Source organism: Marmota marmota, unplaced genomic scaffold, assembly GCF_001458135.2.
Source record: "Marmota marmota marmota unplaced genomic scaffold, marMar, whole genome shotgun sequence".
In the NCBI taxonomy this organism is placed as follows: domain Eukaryota; kingdom Metazoa; phylum Chordata; class Mammalia; order Rodentia; family Sciuridae; genus Marmota; species Marmota marmota.
This window is the reverse complement of record NW_026000142.1, coordinates 20514372-20537801: the sequence shown is the minus strand read 5'-3', so window position 1 is coordinate 20537801 and position 23430 is coordinate 20514372. Positions and strand designations below refer to the sequence as shown.

General features: G+C 36.2%; 1 protein-coding gene across 3 annotated transcripts in view; it reads left to right on the top strand.

Moving 5' to 3' along the window:
• The window catches only part of Grm8 (glutamate metabotropic receptor 8), a 770925-nt gene that overhangs the window by 464031 nt on the left and 283464 nt on the right, over positions 1-23430 (top strand). For all 3 annotated transcript variants that reach the window (XM_015488298.2, XM_048786066.1, XM_048786065.1), the window contains exon 7: positions 19302-19502. In XM_015488298.2, the coding sequence (XP_015343784.1) occupies positions 19302-19502 (201 nt within the window). The remainder of the gene's footprint in view (positions 1-19301; positions 19503-23430) is intronic.

Below are 23430 nucleotides of genomic sequence, written 5' to 3'. Positions count from 1 at the left end.
ACAAAATGTTTGGTTTCTCCATCTGTAGTCATTCGGAATGTGTTTTCTCTTTGTTCTACTTTTCTCTCTTCCCTGATAATATGTAGATAGCTCAGAAAAACTCTGTTTCAAAGTTAGAATGCCACATATTACGGGTTTCACATATATTCTGGACAATAGGAAAAATCTATTTCTGTGTGAAGAATAGCTTGTCTTTCACTAAGGCTGCATTTACGTTGCTTACAAAACAAAGCTGCAGAGTGTTTTTTTTTCTCTCTCTCTCTCTAAATTGATGCTTTAAAAATTGACCTAACCAAACTGATTGCCTTCTCAAAGGCATAATCTGTGAATCGTCTACTACAGTATATGTCTAATTAGTCCAAATGCTTTCTTGGTATGCTAGTAATTATATGTTTACCTGCAGAGTTATGATAAAGCCCTTGGTAGGGTAAAAGATAATTGATTTTCTATGTCTTTTAATGTAATAGTACTTTTTTGATCATTGTAATAGGTAGGGGGGAGAATGAATTTTGTCTACATTCTAGGACATAAGAGCTAATCAAATGAGACTAAAATAATGTAAATACTAAGAAGATGGTGGAGAATGAATAAAATAAATGCAAAGAATATTTGAAAGAAGTTTTATCTTTGTTGTTGTTGTTACTTGGAATTGAACTCGGGGACACTCGACCACTGATCATATACCTAGCCCTATTTTGTATTTATTTAGAGACAAGATTTCGCTGAGTTGCTTAGCACTTCAGTTTTTGCTGAAGCTGGTTTTGAATTTGCGATCCTCCTGCCTCATCCTCCGGAGCCACTAGGATTTGAGGTGTACGCCACTGTGCCTGGCTGAAGGAGATTTTTAAATGTTGCAATGTTCAGGCAACTTGCTGTTTTTGTTGGATTTGACTGAAGTTTCATGGCAGAAATTAAGAAGCAAGTCCATTTTCAAGGCTGATACTTTCAGATAGAAAGAATTAGGTGGAGGGATTTCTCTTGTCATTAGGTATTTGTGGTATGTTTAATTTTTCAGGTGATATCTTTTGTCTAAGAGAATAAAACTGATCAGAAACAAAAAATTTTAGAAATTTCTCTGAATACTAATGAAATTAACTAAAAATTGAATCCCAGTGGAATTTTCCTTAGTTGCACAAGTTGTATAATTGAGACACAGTGATATATATATGAAACTATCAAGTATCCAAAAATAGAAATAAAAGGTTAATATTAAATTGAGGTATGCAAGTCGATGTTACAGTAAGTCAAAACAAGAAAGCTTATAAAGAAGTTAAAATGGAGCAAAACCTTAATAAATACCAATTTAATTAATAAATTTCTCAGCCAGAATAGCAACTATTATTTTGTAAGTATTTTATAAGTGCAATGTGAATAGAGGAATCTTGGGGGACATTTTCTTAGTTTGAGAGGGAAAAGTAATTCATTTCATAATATTTTTTTCATGTGAAATTTTATTTTTGAAGAAAGATACTTTCCATTAGCAGAGTAGAACATAACAAATTGCTTAAAAGTTAAATGTGCTCACTTAACTTAAAATGACTGGTATCCAATTATTAAGAGAACACTGTAGAATCATTTTCTTTCCTCTTCCTTCTGACTCCTAGTAATCTGGGAAGAGAGTCATCTTTAGCATAGTTAAATTACATGCCCATATATATTTGGTTGTTATTTCCTATGTATGTACAACTTCTGGACCTGATGGTGTAGAGTCCAGAAGTGAATAAGTGTTAACAGAATACTCTCTGGTTGGTACCCTGGGGCAGCATCCATCATTCAAACTTCTATGTGAAGCAGTCTGCCTTGTTGGTGTGGGACACTTGTTGGGCAAAAATGAGAGTATCTGAATGATGATTCTTCAGAAGAGAAAAATGAGCTAGAATTACAAAAGCAAGAGGCACTAAGACCAACTTTGTTTCCTCTGGGTGAGACATGTACTAAATATGGGGTCAGGGAAGAGCCAATATTGTGTCAAAAAGTAACATTTACAAATTGAAAAAAAAATATGGCACTGAAAATTACCATATGAAGTTAATTGAGAAAAGAGTGGAAAATAGTCACACAGTTCAGAAACCTTTGTCAACTCAACTGATCTACTTCTAAATTAGGGTATCACATCCAACAAATCGACTGAAATTCCATACATGCCCACTATAACCACTTTGGAGAACTTTGAGTCTTATTTATTTATTTACTGTATTTATTATGAGATTATAAGAGTGTGAAATAGAATAACTACTTGTCGCTTTAGGATTATAGTTGGAAAATAAAAGACAAAAGGTTGCTATGAGGTGGCCTATAAAGGTAAGACCTAACTCTACCTGTTGCTTTTCATTATGTGGCAATGGGAAGGACCCTTTGCCACTGGAATGACTAACATGGAGGTTTGGAGAGGGGGCACTGACATTTGGTGAGATGTTACTGTGTGCACTCGAGATGAAACAAATTAAAATAACCATAGTCCCTGTCCTTGTGGACCATTAAAGGCATTGCTTTGAATTAAATAGGATGCAAAGATAACTTTTGAAAAAAACAAACAAAAGGGAGAGTGTCTTTAAAGGTTGCCGCAGTCTGGCTGGGCACAAATAACTGAGCCACCACAAAGCCTTGTAGGTTCAAACAGCAACTCTTTATTTCCGAATTCTCACTGGCACTCTACACACACTTTCCAGGAACACACTCCCTCCACCAGGCTCCTTGCGCCAATTCTCAGGGAAACCCTTGAGAACTCAACTGGGAACTCCAAAGTAGCGGGCGCCTGAGGCAGCAGGATCTGCCCTAATCCCAGCAAGATCCGCCCTAATCCAGGAGCTGCCCTAATCCCTGAGCAGGCTCACCTTTCAACCATTCCCTCTGGCAAAAATGCCAGGCCTCATTCTGACTAAACTGTGGCTCTCAACAAAAGGTTTTTATTTTCTTTCTTCCTTATATATTTATTTATTAACATATACAAAAATATAAAGATAGTACATCTTAATGGGGTATCATGTTTCAATTCAAGTAACATTGTGAAATGTTTAAATCAAATTAAGCATATTTATGTCCTCAAACATTTACCATTTCGTTATGATGAAACATTTCAAAACACGTTCTTCTAGCTTCTTGCTATATGTAGTACATTTTTGTAATCTATAGACACTCTACTGTGCAATAGCACCCCAAAGCTTCTGGTTCCCATCTAACTATAACTCAGTACCATAAATCAACAATTCCTATCTCTCCCTCCCTCCTCCTCCTCTCCCTGGATTCTGGTAACCAGCATTTGATTCTCAACTTCTATGAGATTAATGTTTTTAGATTCCACATATAAGTAAGATCACGTCGTACTTGTCTTTCTGTGCCTGGCTTATTTCGCTTAATGTAGTGATCTCCAGTTCCATTCATGTTGCCTCAAATGACATTATCTTATTCTTTTTAAGGCTGAATAGTATTCGAGTGTGTATGTGCACCACATTTTCTTTATCCATTCATCAGTTGAACAGTAATTGGTTTATTTGAAGGCACTCAGAATGTTCATTGATTCAGTGAGGAGGCAAAATTATAGAGGTATTCAGGTTAAAAGGCATTTAAAGTTAAATGTCTTAAGTGACTTTTATGAAAATAGGTCAAGAATACTGTAGAAATCATAGTTTTCGCATTTTGAAGTAGGGGGTCATTATCCCCTCATTCACAGATGACACTGAAACTATGAGAGGTTACATTATTTGTCAGACATAACAGAGATATCAGAGGAATTTTTATGATAAATTTAAAGTTTTTCCTACTGTACTAGGCAACCTCAAGAGACTAGCAGAATTAAAAGTCAAAATGGGGGGGATGAACATGTCACTGTCCTTGGGCTTAAATGAAGAAAGAGCTTGGTTTTACATCATTTAGGGTTATGCCCAGCTATAGGTAACAGAGTGGAAATGACACCTGTTTCAACAAGATAGAACTTAATTTTTTTGCCTGGTACAATTCAGAGGAAGCCGTCCAGGAATGTTGAGGTGGTTCTGCCCTAAACAGGCCTCAGGGACCACAGCTCCTTCTAGTTCATTGCTTTGCCATCTCTAGGGTCCAGTGCTTTGCTCTTGGTGCTAGACATCAGGTGAGTTTCTATTGATCACATCATGATTTTAGGTGGCAGAATGGAGGAAAGGATGAAAAAGGATAAAGAGGCAAAGGCTATATAACTGTGTCTTTCAAGAAAGGTTCACAAAATTTGCCACATTATACATTGGCCTATGAGCTATTGGCAGCTAAAATTAGCTGCAAAGGAAGCTGGAAAATGAAGTCCTTGATCTGGTCAGCACTATGTCCTGCTATAGACCTGCTATAGACCTGCTATATGGTGTCCCAATGCATTGTAGGAAGTGGTGGATTGGTATCAAGTTACAACCAATGATCTCCACCCAGGTAGCCACGGTTTGTGTGATTGGGCTCAAGTCAGGTTGCAGGAGTCAGGATGTGTACTGCAATGATGTAGTAGGGTCACAAATTGTCTTCTAAGAAGCCTGGCTCTGAAGCAGTGAGTGGTTTACCAGGTGTTTCCAATACCTGAGGATGTCTCATTCCTAAAAGCATTTGACTATTGGAAAACTCACAAATTAAAAACAAAATACCACTTTATATGGAATCTGAATACACAAGACTGTAATAGAATGTTAAAGGCAAATGTTTACTAGATGCTTAAAGGACTGGTGTTAAATGAGATGTGTGTATCCAAGGATCTGGTCACAGTTATATCATCATCTAAATTCAGAACATTATTTGTAGGCTTATTCTTTATATAGACATTAGTTGTAATAAGAAAAAGAAGAACAATTGAAGTAGAGCTACATACAATATGGACACTTGACTGTGTGTCTTCTAAGTCTGTGGTAATGGGCAGGTTTTTTTTTTTTTTCTTCTGAGACTGTTTTCTTATACAAAAATGGGAATAATAAATCTTGCCTCCCAGACTTATTTCAAGTTATGCAGCAACATTTCCAACTTGTCTAGTATGATGGTTGGCTTATGACACATTCCTATAAATCATAGGTCTTCTTTCAGCTTCTAAGAAGAAGGCTATTTCTGAACATTTATACACTTGAGCCTTTATATCTAAATGTAATTTTATCAAGCCTTCTCTATTTTCTATCTAGTCCTTGGTGCCAGTAACATAATTTCAGTATCAAAAATAAATCACTGAGGAAAACAGATTTGTTAGAAATAAATTTAAAGTGTATCTAGGGCTATGATTTTCACATTAATTCTAAATTTATCAAATTTCTATTTAAAATTTTTTCTCACAAAATATGTTTTGATTTTCAAAGCATGTGATGGAAGTTAAAAGATGAAAATATTTTCAATTCTTTTTTGAATTTACATGTATAAAAGTTTAAAGATGAAAATATTTTCATTTTTTTTCTCCATATTTGCATACAAGGGTAATAATGAAAGAGTCTCATAGGTCTTGTTCCATCTCTCAAGGTGAAAACAGAGTTTGTTGTTAGAATAGATTCTGGGTTGTTCATTCAGTTTTTCCTGGGCCAGAATTCTACTTCTGTTTTGGAATGTTTTCTAGGTCCTTATGGAACCTAGAGGTAAACCAAGGGCTATAATTTAGTTCATATGTGCTGTGGAAGAATATCACATTTTATATTAGTTAGGTTTCCTTTTAGGAAAGACTCATCAAATTAATTCACTCCATTTCCATTGTTAGTTAAATTTTTAGTCAAAAGCCTCACTTTTTGATCATAGGTAATGCTATGTATGTATTCTGCTTAATGAATACTGATGTTTTATTGATTATTTGGGAAGTGTTGAAATACAACCACAGGTTGCTGATTTATGAGCGTTTGCAATGAGCTGTCATGTGAGCACTCACCTCATCTTGGATCTGTTGTTTCAACACTGTCTAAGGCGGTTAGTCTCAGATGATCTATTTCCCCTATTATGGAAATTGTCCTGCTAGTCCATTTGAAGAGGAACACCTGCCCCCCCACCCCCCGCAAAAGAACAAACAAAAATAAATACTCCTTCTGACTACCTTTTATGAAAATAAAAATAGAAGGTATAGATATAGTTTATTTGACCAATGTTTTATAGTTGTACTTTAATATGTCTTATAATAGCTTCCTAGCATGGTACTTCATAGAATATTGGAAGTGAACAAGAGCCTATGGAAAGATAATTAGGGCTATCTTATTTATATATACTTCTTTATCAAGAAACTCAGTTCAGGTCAGTTTACAAACATTGACATTAGTCTAAGATGTATTAGGGTGCTGTACCAGGACCAGCAAGAGCTCAGAGGAGTTAGATCCAGCCCCTGTCCTCCATGGGGTTTTGATTATTAGGGAACTAATACTTGGAAACAAGCTATAAATAAAAAAAATTATAACTGCAAGATAAATCCTGCTTATCCACTAAATAGTCTGCAGCCTCTGCGTTGACTGATCCCTGTTGAGGAGTTGGAGTTAGGGTTCAGTTTGCATCTTCCCTGAAGATGTCTGATAGAAGCAGAGGCCACCTGAATTAATTGGAAGGCAACAAGAGAGGTCATCTTGTCTGGTCCCTGTCCCTGTGAAGGATGGCACTGAAACTCTCCCAGACAGATTGCGACCTGCTTTAATCAGGCGCTGGCATTATACCTATGCCTGTGCAGTGACCCCTAAAATTGGGAAGAAAAGTGAAAGACCTAGTCAGTCATCCAGAGGATTTGACTGTGCTCTACATTCAACAATTGTTTTCCTGTTTCATCTGAGTGCTCCAGTACTACACATAGATACTATCAAATTTTTATTTAAAGTATATGCGTCTTATAGTTAATCTATTTTTAGTCTGTGTTCTTTTAAAATTTAAGTATTTATTACAAAATTCTTTGATTTTTGCCATGTCAACCAAAAAAAAACAAAAACAAAAAAAACAAAAAACCATGATTCTCTGCAGTTGGTTTTCCCTGATACAGTTTCCCATTGGATTGAGACAATTTTCATACAACTTATACCTTCCTGTTATTCATCTCTCCATAATTCACTTATTCCTTCAAGGTTTTTAATTCCTCATGGGAAATCTCATTTAGAGACTCCTTTGAATTTTGCTTATCATTGATGGAATGTAATTAAAACACGAAAGAAAGTGTGGCCAAAAAGAAGCACCATGTCATAAAGGGAAAGTCATGGTATTAAGTAACTCGGGCATCCTTTCCTGGCTCTGCCATGATCTGCTGGAACTGGGAAACTCACTTGGTCTCTTGGTCCAAGTTTCAGCATTTGTAAAATAAGAGAATTAAAACAAGTTAGTGAGTTTCAAATGTTTTAAAACTACTTTCTAGGTTAATAATTTATGGTGTATGACAACACAGAACACCTATCTCATTACTGAAATAAAGGTTTTAAGAAACTTTGCTTCCTGTTACTATTTGTGATGTGCTTGATTTCACTTAATTTTGAAAATGTATTATACAATTATTTCAAGAAACACTCATAGAGTATGTCACAAAGTATAGAGAAAGCAGACGGGGATGGTTTTCTAAGTCATTTTTCACGGGCATTCCTATTTTATGAATTACCGGTTCTAGGTTCTGGTAACATGTCTTCTGCAGTGATATTCCTTCATTGTTGACAACATTTGAAAACAAACAACAGTGTAGAGGAGTCGGAAGGTAGAATTAGAGTGGAGAGGAGAAGAGTTGTATTTTCCTATATTTATCTTAAAGGCAGACTATCATATTTAGTAAGAGAATGATACTAGGAATGTGAAAATGAGATGATTGAAGTCAGTTTTGTTTTGTTTCTCTCTCTCTCTCTCTCTCTCTCTCTCTCTCTCTGTGTGTGTGTGTGTGTGTGTGTGTGTGTGTATGTGTGTCATTGGGGATTGGACTCAGGGCCTCATGCATGGTAGGCAAGTGCTGTATCACTGAGCTGCCTCCCCACCCTGAAGTCAGCCATGGAACCATGTCTGTCATGGAAACAACTCCTATGCCACCTTCTTCCCCAGTTCCTGCACCATACCCTACATCCAAGAAGTTTGTTAATAATTGACTAAGGACAACCCAATGTTGGATCCTTAAATCTGAACATACAAATGCTGCAAGTCAGACAGAGTAGTCTCATAGTGTCAAGAGAGCACCCAGAGTTTTAGGAAGAGAAGGCTAGTAGAAGTTCTTTGTCCTGTCTCAATAGGAAGAGACACACTGTGTTGATTGCCCATTAGGCCAGTGTGAAGTTCTTACTGGGACACCATGTTTCTGGGGTAGACAGCTTTGCCCAGCTCACTGAACAGCATCAGGACTGATGCAAATATAGAAACCAGGAACCTAGAAGTCACTTTTAGCACCACTCTTTGCTTCATCTCCTATATCCAAATCCTGTTAATTTTATCTTCTAATAGTCTCAAGTGCTTTCATATTTCTCCTTCTTCATCACCACCTGAGCCCATGCCACTGGACACTCCTGTCCAACCTATGAAATTACCTCCCGAATGACCTTCCCATCTATGCTTTCCTCCTTCTTACCTGGTCTCCAGACCTAGTGCTATTTCTGAATAGGGAATCAGCTTATGCCACCTTTCTATGGCTTCCATTGTTCTTAGGAAGAAGATAAATTGACTCTGTGTAGCTGGCAGGGCTCTGTCTGGCCTCCTCTTGGCCCTCCTCTGAGAGAGCCTGCTGCCTCAGTCTCAGCCTCCTTGGCCTTGTTTTGACCCTTTGTGCTTTTCTGGTCCCCATTACTGGGCTTTTGCCATTGCTGTCACCTGCTTTTGTACTCTTTCTATGTACCTTGCTTACTTAATTCACTCCCATTTATCCTCCAGATCTTAGCCCTGGTGTCACTCTATGACCCAAGGGACAGGTCAGTTTTTGTTTACTATTGTATCCCACTCGGTACTTAGTATATCACAAAGCTTAATGAGTGATGATAGTAAGATGATTATAAGAAAAATGGCATCCTCTTATATAGTGCCTGTGGCTTTCCACATCTTCTTTAGACTGTCATATACTTTGACTCAGTTAATTATGACAGCCACCCTATGGAGGAGATACCACTATTATCCCCATTTTACAGTTAAGCAAACTGAAACATAGCAAGTTACTCAAAGTCCCATAACTAGTAAATGGTGAAACTAAGATCTGAACCCAGGAAGATGGGATACAGTGTGGGTGTTCCTAACCACTAAACTAAATTACCTTTTTTTCATCTTTATTGAAGAATATACAAATCTGAATACCTGGTTTCACTTTCTGTTGCAATTTTTTACATTTGTGTGGTTGGAAAAATGTTGCACATTATAGAAGTTAAATATAACACTTTATAATGGTTACTATTTACTACATAATGGCCTGGATATCCTATATTATCTCATTTAATTCTCACAACCATCACACACAAAAATGGTAGAAATTCTCATTTTATGAGTGAAGAATATAAGATTCCGAAGCAGGGTCTAAAATCTTGATCAGTCTCATTCTGCAACCCTTACTCTTTTGCATTTTTCCTTTGTCATATAGAAGAAACACGACCTAATCTGTGCCTTCCAGGAGGCATGGAATTTAAAGAAGAGGAGAATAAAGTTTTGATAATTAAAAGTGAATCAAAATTTATGAATTATGCCAAGAATAACCAATTACAAATCAAATCAAATATTCTTCTTTTGTAGAGCTACAAAATATGAAATATCAAGGCAATAACTTAAAAAGAAATAATGTGGGTGATATATTGTTACTGAGGATTCCAAGATTTGAATACATTCAGCAGATAATTCATGTTCTCAAATGGGAATTCAATACTGTAAGTTTGTCAAATCTCCTACAATTAATTTTATAAATGGATACAATCCTAATGAAAGATACAATTTCTTGAAGTAGTAAGACTAGTCAAGAAATATTTTAAAATAAGAGTATGATAGAACCAATGAACCAATGATGTGATCTAACATCATAAAATCACAGTATTGACATACCAAGAGAAAAATGGGTAGAGCAGGGACTCCAGATATATATCCCAGAATTTATAAGAATTTGATATGTATTAAAAGTGACTTTACATACATTAATGGGACAAAGTATACATTCAACAAATAGTAGTGGGATAATTAGCTTATTATTTGGAAAAATATTTGGGACCTCTTCCCTGCCCCAAATATCACATTGAGAATCAAGAAAGAATTAAATGAAAAGATCTAAGTCCATTAAATAACTAAATGTTATATGAGCATCTTAAAGATTAAAGACAATATTAAAAATTATAGTTTTCCTACAGGAAAATATAGGTAAGTTCTTACCATCAGCGAAGTGAATACAACATTTAAAAAAGAGCATATCACAATGTTTAAAGAGGCAGAGAAAGAAACGTAGAAAGGCACCAGAGTGATGTGCATATGGTGGCTAAGATGGGAGCTAATGCATGTTCTTTACTTTCTTTTTTATAAAAGTTTATTTTCTAGTCAAACCATGTGTTACTTTTATAATTAGGGAAAAAAAAGAAATTTATTTTTGAAAGGCAAATCCTAAGCCAAGCCATAGGGTCTATAGTGACTGTAACATATTGGATAGGGAAACATTTCAAGTCTCATCTGACAGGAAATTCTAATAGGAAAATTTGAATTCATCTGTAGAAGGGTGTTATGATACAGATATGAGCTGACCCTCAAAAGCTCCTGTGTTAATGTAGGAATGTTCAGAGGTGAAATGATTACTGTGAGAGCTGAAATCTCATGTGTCCATCCTAGTTTGAATGGACTAACTGGATGGTAGCTGTAGGCGGATGGAGCATGGCCTGAGGAGGTGGGTTACTGAGGGCATGCCCTGGGGGGCTTATCTTTACTGTTGCCCCTTCCTGCTCTCTTTCCGTCACCCGAGCTTTCCTCTGCCATGCCCTTGTGGCATGATGGGCTGCCTCACCTTAGTCCCGAGCAATGGCATGTGCTGTTTATGGACTGAGACTACTGAAACCCTGAGCCCCAAATAAACTTTCCCTCCTCTAAGTTGTCCTTGTCAGGTATTTTGGTCACAGTGATTCAAAACTGACTAACTCAAGAGGGATGTCTTTAATATACTTTAAAGAGAGAAACTTCACCATCAGCAATAGTGTTATTCATTGTTTGAATCATACTTTGTCTCTTATGTGCACGATCTAAGATGATTATGTAGAAAAATGCAGATGACAGGATTTAATCAAACAGCCTTTTCTTTCTTTAGGGACTTAGAGATCTATCTGTGAAATAACTTGCTCTCCTGTAAAGTCTTTCTTTTAAACTGGTTGTTTTGCCTGAAGATAAGCTCTTAATCTTATTTGCCACTCACTTTAGGTTTCTCAGTGTTTTAGAAACCCTAGGGCATTTCATGGATATTTTAACACCTGAAGGGGACACCTGGCACCTGCCTAAAGTACTTTCCACTTCCTGCCAGCACAAAGGAGAGAAGTTATTGTGAGCTGATCTAGAGCTCTTCAGTGGTTGATTTACAAGTGTTTCCTGATGTGTCCTCAAGCAGTTGAGAGCCTTCAGTTCTTGCTACTGCATTTAAATTACAGAAGAAGGTAGAGGGCAGGTGATTTTCAGCAAAGGACCCTTACCTTCCAATTTCCTCTGCCCTTTGTAAATAGGTAAGGCAGAGGCTCAAATGAATTCATTAGCCCAAAACACCTGTCTCTACAGGTCCTTGACAAAGCCTACATAGAATCCAAAAAGCAAAACTGTAGGTGTGGAATTCTCCTTTGAACATGTTATTTTCATAGAGAAATCCTATAGAGACATAAACACACATACCTCCAAGGCTAAAATACCCTATTATCATTTTGTAAGTATGAATTTATAAACTTTATTATCTTTGTCTTTCATCATAAATACCCAATCATCTTGCTTGTGAATTTCAGCCCTTTTATGCCGATTTTATCTCAAATGCATGGCCAAAATTCACAAGCAAGATGAATTTTTTTTGTAGTTTGGAAAATTGCTCAAAAGTTTTTTGCAGTGTATTTCAGTACATTTCAAGCCAATATTGTCATTTGTTAATTTTTATTAGCATTTCTGTAAAAGCTTACATTTTTTATACTTTTATACTTTTGCTACTTGTGCTAGTACACTCTTTAAATATTAACAAACATGTATATCTGAAATATGTTTTCTCTTACTCCTGCACTTTTAATTTCTGCTATCTCATCCTATTTCCATTGTTTATGTGGTCTGCCTGATTTGCATCTCTACCTTCAGCTTATGCTTACTTCAATTCACTGTGTAGTTCATTCTCAGCAATAATCTTAGGTGTTGACGATGGCTCTTGTTTCAAGTGATTTCAATATTTGTGCCTAGCATTTAGAGACACTCCATAATCTAATCTAAGTTGTTAAACTGAAAAACAAAATTGGTGACTTGAGACTTGGAAGCTGGGAAGGAAGCATCTGAACTAGTGTGGAGAGTGACAGAGTGGACAGCTGATTGAGGTCGTGTGGTTTGGAGACCTCATGCTATAGTTAATAACCTTATGGTGGCACAGATAGGTGGTTGGCACCAGTGGAAAAGGCTGAGAGAGGGAGAGCCCCATCATGGAGGCCTGGGTAGGCTATGTTCCCAGGTGAAACCGGGTAGAGTGAGGTTCAGGAATGTGTCTGGTGCTACACATGTTTCAAGTTGTCCAGTGGGGGCCCAACTGGACCCCAACTGGTCTACTGTCAGTTCAGTCCTCTGTCAGGGCCAGCTGCTTCCATCAATTCATCTTTCTTCTTTATCCCAGGGTCCATGATTTCATGCCCCTGCAGTGTGTGGGGTACATATTTATGTGGGTACCCTAGTGCTCAGGAGACATTCCTGTGTAATTGAGCATGCTGCTCAAGTTCCTTCCCCAAGCTCCATTTATTATATCTTTGAACTCAAATCAGATTGCATTCAGCAAAAAATGAGCTATGTTTGCTTACTTGATGGCAATTACTCTTTAGTTCACAGTACAGTTTTTTGGCAAGACTCTCACTGATTTAGGTGTCACTGTGCTGTGCAATTACAACATGTATATGCAGTATTGGGAAAGCACAGATGAAGCATGAAAGCCTTATTCTTGGTTATCACTAGTTAGTCATGGAACTCTTGCAGAATTCAGAATGGCTTTTAAATCCAGTCCTACATATTAATGTATTTATTCATGTAAAGTTCACAAATTCTCTTCTTCCACTTACCATTGTCCCCACAGCAACTCCAAGAAAATGATGTAATTGCTTAAAACAATTGCTCCATACTCAAGAAAAAGTCAGAAGTTAAGAAAAAAAATTTTCTAACCTACAATTGCAACTTAGAGTCTGAGATTATTTCTACCCCAAGCAGAGTCAGTAATAAAAAATGCAATCAACTGGATGCTTGATTTCATGTGAATTAAGCAACTGACAAGACTGTTTCTCCTCCTCCTCCTCCTCCTCTTGCAGCCCTGAATTGACTGCTGTTTATTAGACCATTACCACATTAATATTGGAAATTTTGTATGATTAATTTCAGGAAAATGAAAACAGCCATCTGACATTTCAGTTTAGAAAACTGAATACCAGCCCAAGAAATGGGAAATTCTTAGAAAGCAGAGCTCTGCAACAATAATGTGTGCATCAAAGTGTTTAAAATTCCTGTTGAGCTCTTCTTAGGCACTCACATTTTACTGTATACAAAGCTTTGCAATCTTGAGCTGGTTTGATTTTATATAGACCTAACAAAAGCCAAGAAGATGCACCGTGGCATGTGAAAACCTAAACTGAAGTACATGTGGTATTTCTTGGACCAATAAGAATTTCCCATGTTTTCTGGGAACATGAGGTAGAGTGAGAAGTTTGAGATTTCATTAATGTAAGCATCAAGCAATCTTGCTGTAAAATTTATGAGGCTGACTCCATCTCCCATGGTGCAAATGCTTTGCTATATGTTGTTAATTTTAAGCTATACACTAAAACACACCACAACTTTACAATCAGTGATGTTTTCAATGGATGGCTGACCTACAGCCTTTGACAAAATTTAGCACTTTATAGCAATACATTAATGCTAACTTTAAAAACTATGGCATAATGAAAGTTTACAGCAAATTAAGTTGATAAGTTCCTGTCAGCTTCCTAAACTCCTCTTTTGGATGAATAAGGGAATCAGATATAGGAAGTGAAGATCCACCTCTAGCTGCAGTAAAATCTTAAGTATTTTCATGAGACTCATGTTTAGTGAACAGACAAATACCTTATCTTTAGATGAATCTGAAGAGAAGTATACTATTTCTATTTTAATTTAAAAAGTCTCTTTCAGTCTTTATCACACCTGAGGAGTTCTCCCAAAATGGTGGTGAACCTCAACTCAGTGAGGGTCCTTGATGTCCTTGCAGAAAGGAACTTAAGGATGGGTCAAAGTGAGGTGCAGATTAAATTTACTAAGTGAAAGAAAGAAGTGCACACATCTGAGAGGCAAGAGGAGTACAGGCTTTGGAGAGGAATGAATCAGCTGCCTGTTAGCCACACTTACATGTGTAAAATCACCTAAGGGTATTTTTAGTTCTCCTTTCATAGGTAACTGGACATGTCGACCATTACTGGGCTGTGGTTTCTTTTCTTCTTTGATATATTAGTGCACCTGTGGATAAGATCTAATAAATGATTTAATGGTGTTTTTTCTGGCCAAGGTATGTGAAAGTGACTTTTAAATCGAGACTTTAAGTCCATACAAAAGTGGACTTTAAATCTAGAATTTAAATTGTGGCCACTCTAGTGTTGCCCCGAATTCCTGCTTCCTACCTGTCCTGTCTTCTGTCCTACCTCATTTCCATTTGTGACCATGTGCTTACATTGGCTTATATAAAATGATTCATGGTGTCTATGGATTCATATGTGATACCAGTCACTAGACAGACTTCTGAATTTTTACTTTAGGAACTGCACAATTTGGATATAATAGTAAATCTTCACTCAAACAAGTTGGATTTTATAACTAGCCAAGAAAATAAATGGTTTGAATAGGGAAAATTAAATAATTTCCTTTAATAAAGTGGTGTGGAATTTAAGAATGCATATAAATCCATTATATATGAAGTTGAACCTTTTTTTTTTAAAAGAAGAGCTGAAGAAGAGCATTATGTCTATTATGTTGAGGTTGCTTTATTACAATTAATCAGGAAAGTGTTGTATATAAATTTATCTTCATTATTAAATGATAAGGAATATCTTTATAGATCGACAAATTATAATAGCATTAAAATAAAATTATAATATATTAAATCCAGGACATTTTGGGGATACAGAAAATTTAAAAATATAAAATATTTGTATTTGTCTAGTTCTGATGTGTGTCCCATGGATGTTGTGAAATTTCCAAATTCCTTCATGTTCTCACGGTCACTGCTTCCTTTGAAACAGTTTGACTCAGGTGTTTTCTGCTAGTTCTGTGCTTGTTGTCCATACTTCACTCTTTAGAAATGGAAACATAGACATCCTTCACCCTCCCTTTTCTTTAAAGCCAACAGAAGAAAGAAAAATTAGATTAAACAGCAATATTTACAAAGGAGGAGAGTGTGTGTGTGTGTGTGTGTGTGTGTATAGTGGAGAGATTGACAGAGCAGTGATATAATTAGCTTTAACCTGGAATGTTAGACATCTCTGTTTAAAAAAGTCCCTGCACAGTTTTTTGGTTTTTTTTTTTTTTTGCTCCTTGTGCTTAAGCTTTTCCCTATGTTCTCCACTGACCCATCTCTTCATTTTCTATTCCTTTCCTTAGAGTTTTTTTAATTTATAGATCATTCATATCTTTCTAGCATCTATTTGAAACCAGCTCCAGGCCTCCATGTGTGTCTAAGGACATGATAGAAGTTTTGAAATATATAGATACTGGGAATTATACTATTACCTTTCTTATCTACATGTTTTACATCTGGAGATTGAATTAATCATGGATCAAAAATATATTTTTTTAAAGAGAGAGAGAGAGAATTTTTTAATATTTATTTTTTAGTTTTTGGTGGAAACAACATTTTTATTTTACATTTATGTGGTGCTGAGGATCAAACCCAGCGCCCTGCACATGCCAGGCGAGCGCACTACCGCTTGAGCCACATCCCCATCCCCAAAAATATTTTTTTTAAATGCATCTATATAGAAAATATACAGGTTAGATTTTCTTGTCTTTATCCCCTAAATACTGTAGTATATCTGTTCATTTAGCATTTATATTGTATTAGATATCACAAATAATCTACAGATGATATAAAGGATGGGTATTTATAAATACTACACCATTTTATAAGAGGTTCTTGGGCATCCCTGAACAATGTATCTGCTGGGGTCCTGGAACCAATTTCCCAGAGAAACTGAGGGACAGCTGCATGGTCTTTTTCTAAAAGTGGGGAGGGGTTTGATGAGGTTTTCTTCTAGTTGCACAACCATGAAAGAATTATTTTCATCTTGATACTCTAATACCATAAAAGTAATATCTAAACAGTAAATCTATATTGATATTTTAAAGTATAGGCTATTGAAGGATAGTGGTTTCCAAAAGCTATGGATTCATATGTGATACCAGTTTATCTTTAGATGAATCTGGGGATTCAGACTAGTCTGGGGCAGTGTTTGAAATGACAGATTCTCCTCATGCCCAAGTCAGGAAGTTCTGATGTGTCCAATCTAGGGTGGTGGTACTCAGGAATCTGTATGTAGATGACTGAGCATGGGAACAAATGCTCTGGGCTTCACTGTCTTCCTTTTTAGTCATTGGGTTCAGTGATGCAATGTCAATGACACCCAGGGATATCCATCTAGACTCAGGGATCCACCTTACAAGTACTTATAATTTTTTTTTATAAGTAACCATCCTGGCTTTTTCAGGTCTGTTTAGGTTTCAGTGCCATGTCCTGAGAAACTGCTCAGTCCTGAAATTTACCAGAACAGTTGGTAACTTGATAAGTGTCTATTAAAAATAGCTGGATCTATTTAGTGTCTGTAACTATTCTTAAATATTTACTTATGAATAGTCTATTTTAAGGTTAAAATTGTGAGAGAGAAATTTTAGGCAAGAGCTGAAAGGGGTGAAAGGGTCAGAACAGCATTCCTATTTCTGCATGGATGTGAGCTCAGATTATGCAACTAGGGCAAACTGAAGGAGAGAACATGCCTTTTGAAACTTTGAAGATTCTTTTTGTGTGAACTGATCATCTTTGTCTCCAAACTTACAAAAGTCTCAATAGGAAGTTTCAGGGAAATAATAATGCAGTTCCCTACAATGATTGCCTGAGTTTGGACATTGAGTGTGACTTAGAATCAGACTACCTAGACATATGATAGGTGATTGAAAATGTGAGCCTGGCAATTAGGTGCTAAGAAAGGCATAGAAAACTAATCTTCCAAAGAACTAATTTCCAAAATGAATTAAATTGATTACCATAAATTGATTCTATTGTTTTGGACTCATAACAACATTTTGGATTCCAATTTATATTTCTAGGACATAGAAATAGGAATAGTTGACAGTGTTGAAAATGAATAGATTCTAAGGTTAGAAATAGCCTTGCAGAATGGGTAGTTGAGACATGAGAAAAATCAGAAAATCCATGTTAAAGGGGAAGAGTATCATGATGGACTGTGGAGACTAGAACACAGTCAGCAGCACTGAAAGGAACAGAGTGTCAAAGATGATTGATTGAGATGGGGCATCATGGGTGTGGTGGGGGGGTATACCAATGATTGGCTGGATGAATAAAAATGAATAACTAAAGAAAGTAACTGGTTTTATGAGAATATAAATACCAAATATAAAACAGCCATTTGAATTCAACTCTAAATTTAGCAGATCTTTGCATTATTAAAATGACAAATATTTGTTGGATTTATTATAGATTAGGAACTAACATCCATGGGAAAGTTGATTTTTCTTTCTCCAAATGTTACTGATGCATAAGTTTTGGGAAGGATGTGGAAGAAGCTCTGTTTTTGTTCTCTTAAAGAACCCTTTAGGTCTTATTGTAATTCTTTCTTGAATGCCCCCCAATTCTTCTCACCCACTAATGTTTTTTCCCCTAGGGAAGGGGAGAATATTATGTTTTCAGTCTGATACCTGGGGATGTTTCACGAATTTTTATGTAACCCATAGAACTATAAGTATAATCTCCATGTGTCTTAGTTTCCTCATCTTCAAAATAAGAACATTGAACCATAGTTGAGCTGTAATTTATCTTCCATTTAAAAAAAAAATCTCTGCTTCCAGACCAGCCTAAAAGTATTATCCAATGACAATTCTCAGCCCTAAATTTGCCTAAACGTAGGCACAATTACTTTGACATTCATTTTGAGAGATCTACATCTTTTTAATAGAAAATTTAAATAGAAAATTGAGATCAAAGAGAAAATAAATTGAATGATTCTTTTAAAGATAACTGGAGTCACTTAACAATACATTGTCATATAATAGTTATAAAAAGCTCCCAAATACAGCATATTCAAAACAAGAACAGATCTGAAGGGGGAAGAACTTACTTTTTTAAAAAAAAAATTAGTTATGGTTGGACACAATATTTTTATTTTGTTTACTTATTTTTATGTGGTGCTGAGGATTGAACCCAGTGCCTCACATGCGTGAAGCAAATGCTGAGCTACAACCCCAGCCCTTCCCCCCCCAGAACTTAGTTTCAGCCGCTAATCAAATGATGCTCTTGGAGCTCAGAGAGATGAAAAGAATGACATTCTCTACCTTTTACTTAAAAGATCTAGTCACTATCAAAATGTTATATAATTACTACAATGTATGACATAATGGAATTTAATAAGGTGGAAATACAGATAATGAAACTATACTTCTCTTATATTTTATCTTTTTGTTGCTAATGCAATAATTTCTGCTCTTTCTAAAGAAACAAATTCAATACCCAATTTAAAAACCTGAATGTGATGCTGGGTGCAGTGGTGCCCACCTATATATAATCCCAGTGGGTTAGGAGACTGAGGCAGGTGGACTGCAAACTTCAAAGTCAGCCTTAGCAACTTAGGGAGACCCTGTCTCAAAATAAAAAGTACTGGGGATTTGGTTCAGTGGTTAAGGGCCATTGGGTTCAATCCCTGGCACCAAAACCAATAAAAGAAAACAAACCACCTGGCTGGGAGGCTGGGGATACAACTCCATGGTAGAGTGCTTGTTTAGCATGTGCAGGTCCCTGGATTTGATCCCCAGCACTGAAACAAAACAAAACAAACAAAACTCAATAATGTGGAATTAATAAGAAGTAAAATCTAATAGTTTGTATTTCGTTAAATATACTAAGTACCTCAGACAATTGAAATGTTTGTGCTAATGCCATCTTTTATTGAAATCTGTCAATGTCAAGTGATGGTTTTCCTTTTATTTTGCAGGGCTAGAGCGAATTGCTCGGGATTCATCTTATGAACAGGAAGGGAAGGTCCAATTTGTAATCGATGCGGTGTATTCCATGGCTTATGCTCTGCACAATATGCACAAAGATCTGTGTCCTGGATACATTGGCCTTTGCCCACGGATGAGCACCATTGATGGGAAGGAGCTACTTGGTTATATTAGGGCTGTAAATTTTAATGGTAAGTTGCAACTTTTTTTTTTTTTTGTGGTCTCTAAATGCTTTAGAAGTGACAGGATGTTTTTGTCCCCCCTATGTATAGAAGATACTCAGGCAGAGTGGAAAGCACAGGATTAGAAACAGTTCTCCTTTTTAATCAGAAGTGTGAGTTTTTCCACCTGCTTTTAAATCTCAACATATTTTTTTATGTTACCATTAATCTGCTTCTGAAAGAAGCAAAAGTTAAAAATAAGCCTCTATCAATCAAAATATTCTACTTAAATATTGCTATTTCAGAAACAACTTAGAAGGCTCATTCAAAACCATTGACGACAGATTAGATTTATTTGAAAATGTTTTGTTCGTGCCATTATTAGAGAAAAGATTATAGACGTTTTGTTTTGAAACTCATTTTAAGGTTTTTAAACAGTAAATTGACTTGAAGAAAATGGATGATCTGGAGTGGCTCTATATTTATATTCTTAAGAGTGTTGAGTTTCTGTGACTTCTTTTCTTTCCTTGTGTTTCTCTCAATGATTTAGTCAGTTGGAAGCAAAGAGCTGCATACAATGCTGTGTAGATAGGATTTTTCTACTGTAGAAGAAGGAGTCTTGCTTCTGCGACTGTCACAAGAAGCTGTTATAGAATGTCCTGGTTTCATAGTATTAGGTAGAGAAGAGCCAAACTACCCTGTCTGAAGTGATGGAATTATTGAATGCTGCTGTTCTTTCATGAGAGTTGTAATGGTTGCTGCCCATGACTTTGACCATTATTTTCAAATGAAATGATAGAATGCTCTGAGCTGTCTAATTCTTTCAGTTTGGCTGTAATCCGCACAATGGACATGCCTCCGAGCCACGCACAGCGAGGCACTGTCTATCACAATGCACTCCAGTGACCTCAGCTGCCAGCCTTTCTCAAAACAGCACAAGGTCATCTTCAACTTAGAATTCAAGTGGAAACTTCTTATTTTGCTTTTTCTCAGGCAACATAAGGCAGAATTTGGTTTCCATTCAACACAGAATATTCTCCTTTCTAGCAGAAATATTTGAGAATCATTACATGGCATTAATTCTTTGGTTAATATAAACACTAAGGAAAAGTTTGAAAATAATTTTCATGCAGTTATCAAACTGAGCAAGAGGATTGTTACAGTGTAAAGTTATTTACCCTAATGTGAGGTTGGGAACACTTCATTTATCCATTAGTGTTAGGAAGTAGGAAGTAGAATGCAAATGAGGAAATTTTCTCAATTAGTGAGGCTCACCTTCAGAAAGGGAAATCTTTTCAAGAAGCACTGATGAAAGCATTCTAAAGGTGAATTACTAATTTCCCTTTTATCTTAACCATAGATCAAAACCTAACCCTTCCTTGATGACTCCAATTATTATACCATACTATAATATAATTGTGCTATTATGGACTATTAAAGAATGTCTGCATGTCTAATGGCTATTAACAGAATTTGCCTCTAGACACCAATGATCTCTGAGTTCTCCTGTCCACTTTGCACAGGTTTTATTTCCCCTGCTAGATTATCAGAATTTGGCTGCTGTTCTTGCCTTTAGGCATGATTCCTTCCATAATCTGCTTTCTTTCAATCCACTATGGACAGAGAAGCAAATATAACACTTCATTAGTTCTGTCAAGATGTTTAATTGAGCACATATACTTTGCTCAGCAATATGATAGGTGCTAAACATATATTATTGGTGAGTCAAGGGGATTTAGAGTTTTTTTGTGAACTTAGATAACCAGTCAAATAAACAACCCCAAACTATAATTATATTACCTACAATGAATGCTGCAAAGGGAGAGGTGCTGGAATTAGTGTTTATAGTGAGGGAAATTTCTCTGATCTAGGGAGTTATAAACAGGTGAAATCTTAAGGAGCTTCATGTCTAAGGTGGAGCCATAGACAGAGTGATATGAGACCATGTGAGGTCTTTTAGGCAATTCCTAATGTTTGCTCTTATCTGAAAAATAATAGGAACCTACTGAAGTACAACAGTACTCTGTCTGATGCAATATTAAGTACACTATGGAGAAGAGTCATGGAAAATACTTGAGTTTTACTGTATGAACTTGAATTTCTTTGAGCTTCTTAGAGATTTATTTTGCAAGGCTTTAGACTTGTCTGTATTCCAATAGCTGATGATAAAGGGAGAGAGGCCTGAACATAGGCAAATTATCATGGACTATATAATTCTCTTGATTTTCCTCAATTTTCAGGATGTTCATCATTATTTTATTTCATTATTGGTTTATCTATTAATGTTCATTCATCATTAGTATTTTGCCTGTTTATGATTTAAAAATGAAAGAGAATAGGAGTATACCATCATCAAAACTATTACAGGAGGAAGAAATGAATATTGTAACCCAAATAAGGGCCTGTGTTAGTTCTGAGCTTCCTACGCAGTCAAAGCACAAAGGGACCTACAATGAAAATTATGTGATAAGAACAAGTCTATCTGTTTTTCAAAAGAGAATAAATTTTCTTGGAAATTATTTCTACAAGAAAAAGTATCATATGGGGTTTTGACAGTCAAGTGAGCAATGCTATTTAACAAAATCATACAGCAAAAGTCAAAACCTTCTCTTCAGCTATTTTGCACCTGTACCCGTAATCAAAACTGAGAAATGTAATGTTTGGAAAACCAAAGCTACTTCATTAAAGGTGTTTTCAAGGAGGAGGAAGACCTTTTCTTGATCTAGATTTGTAACTCTTTTGCACTCTGATGATGTGGGATGAACCATACTCTGAGAAGAATAAATGAAGAACATCTTCCTTATACTCTTTTTAAAAAATTTTAACTTCCTACTCATAAATCTGACATTTTGATCAGTTGAAGTAAGAGCTGCTGGGTTGAAGGGATTGGTGTAACCCTGGCCAATACACTTCTCAGTTTTACTCGCTGGACTTGGTGTTACCTTGAAGGGTCCCAGTAGCTGTATAAGGAACTTACTTCTGTCCTGCAGACTTACATATCATTGCTCTTTGCAGGAATTGTACTGTAAGTAGATGTTTGTAATTTGTTTTTGGAAATCTAGCAAACAACTATGTTTCAATGTTCACTGGATCATTGTGGAGTTGGTTGTGTTGGTGACAATTGTTCTCATCTGGGGGACAGCCAGCCTATTTCCTAAATTGGAAATGCAGGGGCTTTTGGCCACACCACGTATTCCTCAGGACCAGTTTTAATTTCCTGAAGAGCCCAGAGGTGCTCAGCTAGACCCAGCGCTGCTTACCATACATAATACAAAAAATATACTATACACTGGAAAGGTCTTAGCATACTGTTATCAGTTGTCAAACAATGGGCTTCCCAGGGCTACTTCCAGTGTTATACAATGTGGCTTCCAGTTCCTCTCAGGATCAGTGAGCTACATGATGTTCTCTCAAAAGAAAAAAACAAAAACAAAAAAACTTAACCCATTGCATGAAATTATTTAGCAGTGCCCAGTTAAATATTGAATAGTGACTGTGCTGAAGTGCTATTTCTGTGTGGATGATGTTAAACTATTTCACATTAATATGAGGGCTTTAAACTGTTTCTTTTTGACATTAATATGGACATATATTGCTTTTTGTGGTCCCTTCTAGTCAAGATAGTAAAACTATGTCATGTTTCGAGGAAGACTTCTAGTTTATAAGAGCAGGAGATAAAGCAGTACAAGCTGCTGAATGCTGCACAGGCCATTGGTGTAAAAGGGAATCATGTTTAAAATTTAGTCTTGCTGAGATTATTAGCAGGGATGTGGTATGCCTACTTAAGCAGTGGTTTCAAGACACTCAGTTTAAAAAATCATGTTTCTTCCAGAGTATTGTTTGACAATGTGAAGAGCGTAAGAGAACTATAATGATAAAACATTAGTATTTCAGTTCAAAATTTGTCTCTCAGAAATTACTAAAGGTGAAATATTTAGTCAGATTACTAAACCAAAAA